The 9,866-nt window shown below is 51.9% G+C and overlaps 1 protein-coding gene and 1 long non-coding RNA gene across 5 annotated transcripts; one reads left to right on the top strand and one right to left on the bottom strand.

Annotated features, from left to right (window-relative positions):
• Nucleotides 1-482: 482 nt before the first annotated feature.
• Nucleotides 483-4,114, bottom strand: LOC111730972. Its single transcript, XR_002776898.1, has 2 exons — nt 3,759-4,114; nt 483-952 (listed from the first exon to the last, which is right to left on the bottom strand). It is a non-coding gene; the product is annotated as an uncharacterized LOC111730972 (long non-coding RNA).
• Nucleotides 4,115-4,353: 239 nt separating this feature from the next.
• Nucleotides 4,354-9,580, top strand: PRR14 (proline rich 14). Of its 4 annotated transcripts, none has more exons than XM_011378660.2 (12): nt 4,515-4,654; nt 5,465-5,536; nt 5,661-5,829; nt 6,445-6,566; nt 6,640-6,829; nt 7,115-7,158; nt 7,361-7,470; nt 7,786-8,374; nt 8,510-8,579; nt 8,659-8,750; nt 9,030-9,101; nt 9,193-9,580. In XM_011378660.2, the coding sequence occupies exons 2-12, from the start codon at nt 5,514-5,516 to the stop codon at nt 9,449-9,451; spliced, it is 1,740 nt and encodes a 579-aa protein (XP_011376962.1). In that variant the 5' UTR covers nt 4,515-4,654; nt 5,465-5,513; the 3' UTR covers nt 9,452-9,580. The 4 variants fall into 4 exon arrangements, with proteins under 4 accessions (XP_023378192.1, XP_023378191.1, XP_011376962.1 ...); XM_011378658.2 differs by having other exon boundaries at nt 7,265-7,470; XM_023522424.1 differs by lacking the exon at nt 5,661-5,829 and having other exon boundaries at nt 4,354-4,654.
• The last annotated feature ends 286 nt before the right edge of the window (nt 9,581-9,866 follow it).

Genomic DNA, 9,866 nt, shown 5'->3' with positions numbered 1-9,866 from the left:
TTCTTGACCACCTGGAGTCCTTGCCTTCCCACATCTAGCCTCCTTTCTCTGAATGAAAGTTCGCAGCGGTATGAATTTTGTGTGTGTGTGTCATGGACCTCCTTGCCCCTGCATTACCACTCTACCCGTAAGTGACACTATCTCTCCGCCTTCCCAGCCTATAACATCAGACATTGTCTTTTTTAGAAACCTCTACTAGGACTTGTTTTCTAAATGTTGTCTAGAGATGGCCTCTACCTGAAACCATAGGAGTCAGGAATTGCCTTTAGACAACTTGGCACCTGTGCAGCTCAACTTCTGCCACTTCAGGCAAGCCAGCTGTCCTCACAGACACTGTCTGTGCTAATTTTTTTTTTTCTTTTCTCAGGTGTGATAGGAGCATTCAAATGCTTTCAAGGAATATGTCTTGAATGTAGACTATGTCTCTCTCAAAAAATGGCCTACTTTGGAAATATTTGCATAGCAATTGGGGTCTTTCGAGATTCAGATATTCCATTTTATTTAATGCCGAGACACTAGTATTTTTATTGGTAATGGTATATCTGGGTCCAATCAGAAAAGAGAGAAACCACATAATAATTTCAACAAGGAAAAGTTTAACATAAAAAATTATCAACTATTACCGAGAAACAGACAAATGAGAAATTGGATTATGTATTTTCCTCGGGCAGCCATAACAAAGTACCACAAACTGGATGGCTTAAGACAACACAAATTTATTCCCTTGCAATTCTGGAGATTAGAAATCTGAAATCAAGGCATCGGCAGGGTTATGCTCCTTCTGAGACCCTGGGTAGAATCCTCCCTTGCCCTCTTCTTAGCTTCTGGTGGTTGCTGGCAATCTCTGGCACTCCTTGGTTTGCATCACTCAAATCTTGCCTCTGTTGCCACATGATATTCTTCCTGTATGTCTCTGTGCTTGTCTTCACATGGCATTCTTCTTTCTATGTGTCTGTATACAAATTTCCTTCTTCTTATAAGGACTCTAGTCATTGGATTAGGGCTCACCTTAAACCAGTATGATCTCATAGTTATATCTGAAAAGGCCCTATTTCCAAATAAGGTCACGGGAACTGGGGGTTATTACTTGAACATATCTTTTGGGGGAATATAATTCAGACCACTACAGATAGTAAAAAGAGAATTCTAAAGAATACAGGAATAGCAGATATAGGGAGCAGCCACTACCCCTCATGCTGAAATGCAGCACCCAAGAAAAAGTCTGTCTCTACTTGGGCCTCCCTGGGATGTGAGATCCAGAACTTTTTGGAGAGGACAGGGTGCCACTAGGGTGGAACTTACTACTTACTAGGGTGCCACTCTGGTGGAACTTGCTGGAAATCTTCCCTCTAGAATGCCAGGAAAAACTATTCATGGGCTGGTGTCTGACCAGAAGCACTCCACTACAAAACTGTCCAAGGGGCATACCAGGGGAATCTGCTGGCCGTTGGGTACTGTTGGCCACTATGCCCTGTGGAAGCCTGGCACTCGAGAAGCTGCCTGCACTGCAAAAGCTGGGAGCTAGGGAATTCACTTGCACTGTGGGTATCTGCCAATAGGGCTCACTGGACCACAATACAAAACCCTTTCTTCCTGAAATGTCTCCCAGCTGACAGGACTTAATGTGATCCCAGCTGGCAAAGAAAAACTATTTAAAGGGCCAAGATCCATTTTCACAGAGCAGCCAAAAAGAATGAACTCAGAACTGAGAGATAATAAGTTGCTAACTGGCACAGTGACATATCAGTTTCAAATAGGCAGCTCCCTTTGTCCTTCTTGACTTTCTCACCAATCCTCCAAACCTCCTCCCCTTCCCAGACATCCTCACCATAAGCCAAGTCCTCTCGCTTTACCATTCGGTTCCTCCAAACTTGACTCCTGCCTATCACTCCCTAATCCCCTCAAAAAAGAAAGCAAAGATGAAACTGGTGGCCGGTGGCTCTCTAAACTGGGGAAGAGAAGAAGTTAAGACTGTTGGTAGGACTAGCTTTCTTTTTTTTCTTTTTTTCTTTTTTTTTTTTAAGAGTCAAAAGGAAAGTTTTATAGAAAACGAGTAACACTCCACAGAGCATCGTCTCCTCTCAGAGGCAGAGAGTGAGAGGGACCAGGACTAGCTTTCTTGAATAAATATTTTAGCAACTCAAAGTAGCTGAACAGAGTGGAAGAGCCAGCAGAGGTGGGTCTTGAAAGCTCCTCAGCAGCAGAATTAAAGCGGCCAGGAATGTGCTGACACCTGACTGGACTGAGTACTTCAGGGTGGAGAAGACTGAAGCTGAAAGAATCAGCAGAGCCATTGGCAATCTTGTATACAGGGATACAAGATTCTTGGGGACAGGTACCTGTCTATCCCCAGGACACAGCATATAGGAGATGTTAGAACTTTGTTGAATGGTTGATACGAACCAGAGCAGCAACCCAAACTCATCTCAATATCCTACAACCACAACCTAACCTAACCTACTCTAGCTAATCTGGAGCTTAGGCTACAGGCTTCTGCAGAGAAAGGTACTGAGCAGAGCAACTGTCTTACAGACCAGAAGGCATAGGACACTCAGAGGAAAAGGAGGAAATTTTTATCATCCTCTTTTTACTTGTAGCTTAAGATAACTTATTTATCAGGCATATTCAGATGTGTCTCAATTGATCTTGATCTTCCAAGTCTATTTTGAGATAGGCATGACAAGGTTTATTGTTCTCATTTTACAAATGAAACCACTGAGGTCAAGGAACAGGTAAGCAGATGGGAGACCCAGAGTCCAAATGGGCCCAGAGTTCCTGAAGAATGATACACCCATGTATGTGCCTTAAGAGCCGATCTCCACCACATTATCTGTGTGGGGCCTCTGGCCACTGGATGAGTACACATTGGCTATGCCCTAGAGTGTGTACACAGGTGATGGGTAGTTGTTGAAATGGTAGTCACAAAGAGGGCAGAGGAAGACGGTGAAGCTATGAAGGCTCACAGCTGCTGGCCTGGGCTGAGGGCTGACACCAGAGTCTAACTTCAATTTGATGAACTCTGGCACCCCAGTTAGGGTCATAGGGCTGGGCCCTCCCTACCAGAGTCTCAGGCCAGGCCCTTTCTTTAGACTACTTCCTTTGCCCATGGTGTTGACTTCTTTGCTCTGCCCTTGAAAGCTTTTCTCACCTTGGCGTCTGGGAAGCACTTGTGTATTTAAGCAATTGAGAGCCTACATAGGGCCTTTCAACTCACCAAAGTTGAGCAGGCTCTCTAAGCACTCACAGTTGGAAGCGTCACCATACCCCCCAAGGAACATCCTCAGGCACTATGCAGCCAGCCTTGATGAGGGCAGGGGAGGGTTAGAATACTTCTAACTGAAAGAGCTACTGCCTACTTCCATCATAAGTCTCATGGAATTCCAAAAGACCCAGCAGTTCTTGCATCACAGAGTCCCTGTAGTCCTGGGACAGCTATCTGGATGAGTCCTAGGTCATTAAGTTAGGGAGTCTTCACTTTCCACACCTGCTCTTACTGATTCTGCTCTTTCCATAGCATCCTTTCTGTTATTACTTTTATCACTCAATCCCATAAGAAACAATTATGCTGGGCAGATTAGGTCCTCTGCACCTTCATCTCAGATCAAGAATTGTAGGTATCAGGCTCTCTTGCGCCAAAAAAAAAAAAAAAAAAAAAAAGTACTGGTTTGGACTAGGGACTCTTGGAGAAGAACTAGTGGAGGAAGAGCTTTGGTTAGGCGGTGAGGGCGCCTTCACAATGTAAAACAGGACATACTCACTTCCTCTCCACCAACAGCCTGATAAAGGTTCCATGATGCAGCCTCTCCAAGAAGCGGGATTCTATCCCTGATTCCTCCTACTAAGGGCTATTTACAAGCCCCATTAGCCAGAGGGTTCGTGGGAGCCTAGAACAGAGAAGAAAGCGGCGGACGCCACCAAGCACGCCAAGTTGGTTACTGATCTGCAATGACCCCCCTCTAGTGAGCCCTCTGCACAGGCCGCAGCAACCTCCACCTCTCCAGGAAGAGGTACACAACACTAGGAGGCCCCTAGCCTCCTCCCGACTTTGGCTCAGCTCAATCTCGCCAAGATACCGTGCAAACGACGGTGCCGGAAGGGGCACCTAGTTTCTGGACCTCTCCATTCCCTCCCAAACTCTTCCCGGCAACGTGGGAACCAAGTTGAGGAACCCAGGATGTTGCCGGAACCGACCTCGATGAGGCCTCTCTAGGAAATTGGGAATTTCACATATCGTTAGCACTCAGTTCACGTTGATTGGCCTAAGGAACCGGAAAATGCCCTTAAAAAACGTGGCGGCACGCTAGCTTCACTACAGTTGTCTCAATATCTCAAGTAACTTGGCATAGTCTTCGACCACTGCCTGGCCTTCAGAAGGTGACGCCACCCGGTCTACTTCTGTTCCTCGAGGACAGCGCTATCTGCCCTCAACTATAATGGTGGCGCTGCCCAATTTGGCTGCTTGCCCCTAGGGATGATGGCTGCCAGGAGGCTTCACTTAGTTTCTCACCACCCAGGAAGACGCGGACTGGCGATTGGGCGCTGTCCGGAGGCTCCGAGAAGAAGGCCCTCGGCGGTTGGGCGGTACTGGGTCAGGCTGGTTTTAAAGGAGCCGCAGTGGGAGCCTTCGAAGACCGGGGATCTGCGGGAGGCGGCGGTGAGCGGCGCGTGGGGGAGGGCACGGAGCGGCTGGAGAGAGGGCGGGAGGAGGGAGGGAAGGAAACATTTGAACCATCTGGTCCAGGGCTGGGGAGAGCGCTGGGCGGGGATCCGAGGAGGGAGGGGGTCTGTGGGCGGGACCTCCCGGGATTGGAGTGGAGGGGGTATCTGCTTGACAGTGGATCCCCGGGGATCTGGGCTGAGTTCGTGATGCTGAAGCTCAGTCCGCCCATGTCTGAGAGGAGCTTTGCGGAGCCAAAGCTCACAGGGAGAGCAGGATCCTTGCGCGGCGTCTGATTGGAGGAACCGAGCTGTAGGATTTTTTCCGCATGGATCCAGTCTAGGGGATCTGGTGGGGCAGAGGGGGCCGTCGGTGTGTGGAAGTATTGCTTCGAAGTCCTTGGCCATTCGCTGGGAGTGGATGAAGATCAGAGTGATCCGGTGGAAACTGAGCCTCCCAGGACCGGGATCCCAGCTGATCCCGGGTTATCTCAGGGCAGAATCTACAGGGACAAAGGCCCCAGGAGGCTCAGGCTGTGGGAGAAGTGGGGCCACTGCAATTCAGGTTCTCTAAGCAATTGCCAAGCAGGACGCGAGCGATCGCTGATCTCGGCTGCGGCGGCGGCGGCGGCGGCGGCGGCGGCAGTGGGGAGACACCCGCTCGCGAGGGCCGACCGGGGGCGCCCTTTCGCGCCCCAGGTCTCCGGCCTGTGAGCTACCGGGAGCTGCGGGCGGACCATGAAGGGTGGAGCCCCAAGGGAAGGGCTGGCCCTCACTCCCCAATCCCCTGCTCCCCCCTCCTCCCCAGGCTGCAGCCTGGGATCCCCCAGGGACTCCCCGGAGCCGCCGCTTCCCCCATGGACTTGCCTGGGGACTCCAGGTGAGAGCACACCCCACCAGCCTGTCTTGAACCCGGGAAACGGGGAGCCTTGCGGCCGTACAGGGGAAACCACAGAGCTAACGACAGGCTTAGGCGACCGTCCTCTGCTTCTCTCATCCTCCAGCCCTCCTGGTCGGCCACGTCTGTGCCGCCAGCCCCTGGCTCGAGCATTATGGGGAGCCAGAAGCCCGAAACGGGCAAGGCTACAGACCCTGGTAGCCCCTTCACCCTTGGAAAAGGCCTCTCGGCGGGTCTTGGCCGTGGTGCTGGAAGATGTCATGGCTGCCCATATGGTGAGCCCCTTGAACTGAGAGAACTCCTTCTTGCCCTGCCCCTGTCCCTTCTCAGTACCCATTAGGCCAGATCACTAGTGAAGTTAATTGAGGTCCAAACACCTCATTCTCACACCCATCGCTCAGGCAGCCTCCCTAATGCTAGAGATCTGCTTGGCTCACTCTTACTCCAACCTTAAATTTGGCCAAGTCTCCAATGCCCATTCCCCATCACCAACCCTGTCCTGCTGGAACCACATACCTACAACTCTTTAAGTATGAGAAACTCTTCTACTTTCTTCCAGCCCAACTTCTAGGCAATCTTTGGGAAGCTGACTGAGGTCATTGGCTCCATTGCATAGATAAGAAAAACTGAAGCCCCAAACAGGGCATTGACTCACCCAAGGTCGCCCTTTTCATTTTTCCAAACAGCCTGGGTAAGATCACCCAGGTCCCACACCTGCAGCTCAGGACACTGTAATATCTGGCTCCCAATTCAGTTTGACTCACCTCTTTCTTGGGAATCTTGAGTGAATTTTAGCCATGATCTCTGACACCTTTGTGGCATAGGCACAGGGAGGCCCTGTCTATTACAACCTCATTTCATCACTTTGCTCTTGACACCTCCTCTCCTAGGTCCCCCTAGTGCCCCGAGAGGATACCTCCACTGCACAGCACGCCAGCAGCCATCGGGATTCTGTCCACAACCAGCCACCTGCCTTGCCACCCCAACAGGCCATGTGGTCGTCCCAGGCCAGGTGAGCATGGCAGTATAGGAAGGTCAGCTGGGAACACAGCTGAGCCCCTCTGATCTTCGTGTTCCCTCTCTAGGCCTACTGACCCACTGAACTTATGCCGAGAGCCCTTGAGTCGTGTCCACCGGCCTCCTTCCACCCTGAGGCGTCGATCAAGGACAACCCCTGGCCCAGAGGAGGTCCCTTCACGAGAGGTGGACCGGGCCCCCCAGCCCACCTTGGTGGTGATGCTAGAAGACATTGCCAGCCCCCGACCCCCCACTGAGGTATGAGAACTTCGGGTAAGGATGTCAGGGGTACAGCTGGGGGTAGGCACTCCAGTGGAGGTAGAAGACAGGGGTAGGAGGGTTGAGTCTTGGGTAGATTTTGCTCAGAGCAAGAAGGACAGCATTTTAGGTAGAAGATACTGCTTGAGCAAAGACCTATATGAAAAAGTGTTTGGTGTGAATGCAGGCAGACATCTGAAGACTGAGAGAGTCAGGATATGGGAAGCTAAGAAGGCCAAAGGGGGCTTCCCTACCTCCCCACAAACATCCCCTGTTTATATCCAGGGTTTCGCTGACGAGGCTCCCAGCTTCATCATCCCAGCGAGAAGGTGAGATGGCTGGGGAAGGATTTATTAAAGTGTCCAGGCAACAACTATTGTCCAGGCAGCCAGAGCTAAGGGCATCAGAATTCACTTGTCCAATTGTTCCTTGTAGCACCTTCGGAAGCCTTAAGGGACAGGGGAGGTGCTCGCTCAGGTGGGATCTGGACCCGGAAGCTCCCCCAGCCTTTTCCTTGCCTCTTCACCCCAGAGCTGAGTCCATGATGATGGTTAACCAGCCAGTGCCTCCACCCAGGGACCTGGAACCCCCATTCCAGCCATCTGTCCTGCCTGCAGACCCTTTGGAGAACCCATCACCAGGTAAGAACTCAGATAGAGGGATGAGACTTGGGGCTCTGGAAAATCCTAGCTGAGCTTAGACATGTCAAGTGCAGAAGTGAGGGTGAGTCTTAACCCCCTCCCAGGGCAAAGCTTGGTATGTGAAAATGGGGTTTAGACTTCCCAGGCCTGATGTTCAACTCCTACGGTGGGAGTTGTTTAGTGCATAGTTTTTTAGGAGTGGGCTTATTACTCAGTGGGCAGTTTAGTGTTTGGGAGATGGGCTGAGGTATTGAAGTGGGGCTTAGACACCTGCAGCTGAGGAATGCCCACCTGTGACCCCTCTCCTTTCCTCAGCCCCAGATCCTGTTCTGGAGCCCCCATCGACCCCACCGCCGTCCAGCCTTTTACGCCCCCGCCTCAGTCCCTGGGGCTTGGCCCCGCTCTTCCGTTCCGTCCGCTCCAAGCTGGAGAGCTTTGCTGACATCTTCCTCACACCCAACAAAGCCCCACAGCCCCCGCCCCCATCAGCCCCCATGAAGTTGGAGTTGAAGATTGCCATCTCAGAGGCCGAGCAGTCCAGGGCTGCTGAGGGTACTGCATCTGTCAGTCCCCGCCCCCCTATCCGCCAGTGGCGGACCCAAGACCACAGTACCCCAGCACCTCTCCCTAAGCCCTCTCTGGGCCGAAGCCACTCCTGCCCTGATCTGGGGCCCCCTGGCTCAGATACCTGCAGCTGGCCCCCTGCTCCACACCACCCAAGCCGGCCACGGCCCCGGCGACACACTGTAGGTGGTGGAGAGATGGCCCGAGCCCCGCCACCCCCTCGACCCTGTCTCCGGAAAGAGGTCTTCCCTCTTGGAGGAGTGGGAGGCTCTCCTCCCCTCGTCACATCTTGCTCGTCCACCGCATCCACTTCCTCCTTCTCTGAACCTGCAGAACCCAGGTAGTGCTCTCTATAAACCCTCCTTAAATCCCTGGCCACAGTTGGGCCCAGCCTCCTTCCCTAGTGTCCAGTGGGCAAGAGACGGGGATACTGCTGTGAATGTTGTTTGTCTCTGAGCCTTAATCTTCTCTGCAGATTGGGGTCAACCAAGGGGAAGGAGCCAAGAGCCTCAGAGGACCAGGTGCTTTCAGACCTGGAGACCAAGGTAGGAGTACAGATGAAGCAGGGGAGACAATGGGAACCTGTGCCCATGCCGCACTCTTACCTCTGCCCCATTTTTGCAGACCATGGGAAAGGTTTCTCGATTCAGAATACGCAGGACCCCAGCCCGTCCTCAACTAAACCTTACACCAATGGGGCTGCCTCGACCGATCAGGTGAGATGCTTATTTGCGCATAGAGCTGTCTTGGCCAAACAGATGTAGGTTCACATCCCCTGAAGTGTGGCTGTGTCTCCTCTCAGGGAGCACAGTCCATCTTGGAGGAGTCAGTTTGGTCTGGACATGATTTGTGTTTAGAACTATCCATTTGCCTCGGGCAGCACTCCTGGCCCATGGCACATCCCAGAAACTGAAATACACACCAGGCCTTGCTGATTCCTTCTCCAGGCCCCACTGGCCCCAGGTTTTTCAGTGCCCTCTGCTTTTTGCTCCCAGGTTGAACAAGAAAGAGTTCAGCTTGGAAGAAATTTACACCAACAAGAACTACCAGTCGCCCACAACCAGGAGGTGAGAAACTTTGAAGGTTTGGGGGTGATAAGAGGGAAGGCTGGAACCAGGTGGCATACTGTTAACCATCATCCCTCCCTGCCTGGTCTAGGACCTTTGAGACCATCTTTGAGGAGCCCCGGGAGCGCAACGGGACTCTGATTTTCACCAGCTCAAGGAAGCTGCGGCGGGCTGTAGAATTTCGGGACAGTAGCCTTCCTCGATCCCGGCGACCATCTCGTGGGGTGCGGGCTGCAACTGGCAAGACTCTTACTCCCAACCTGGCCCCCAGCCCAGATGTAGGAACCCTGCTACAGCAGCGGCTGGAGGAGCTGGATGCCTTACTCCTGGAAGAGGAGGAAGTGGACTAGGGAGCAGCCCCATTGGACCTAGGAGCTCCATCTGTTTATCTGTACATCCATCCTAGAGGGAAGGGAAGCCTCTGAGACCATTTTATTTTTTTCTCTATATTTCTAGTAAAGTTTTTGATATGTTTCTGATTCTTTTGTATGTTCCTAGCTGAGTTTGGGATTGATTGGCAGTATTGGCTGTTTCTACTCTGGCCCTTAAAGACTGAGAAATAATGGCAAGTGCCAGGGAAGACAATGAGGGTTGGATACAGGAAGGGTGTAGGGAAATGGCTGTTGGAGATACTTCATTGATTTGAGAATTTCCGTGGGGCAGATTTGAGAATCTGCCCCAAAACATACTGTGATCTGAGATCCTGGTCAGGCTTCTCCCAACTCACATCAAAGAGGAGACTGAAAGTCCCAGAGTGGACTAAAG

The sequence above is a fragment of the Pteropus vampyrus genome, unplaced genomic scaffold (genome assembly GCF_000151845.1).
Source record: "Pteropus vampyrus isolate Shadow unplaced genomic scaffold, Pvam_2.0 Scaffold347, whole genome shotgun sequence".
NCBI lineage: Eukaryota > Metazoa > Chordata > Mammalia > Chiroptera > Pteropodidae > Pteropus > Pteropus vampyrus.
Note: the sequence above shows the minus strand (reverse complement) of the source record. Positions and strands in the feature narration are given on the sequence as shown.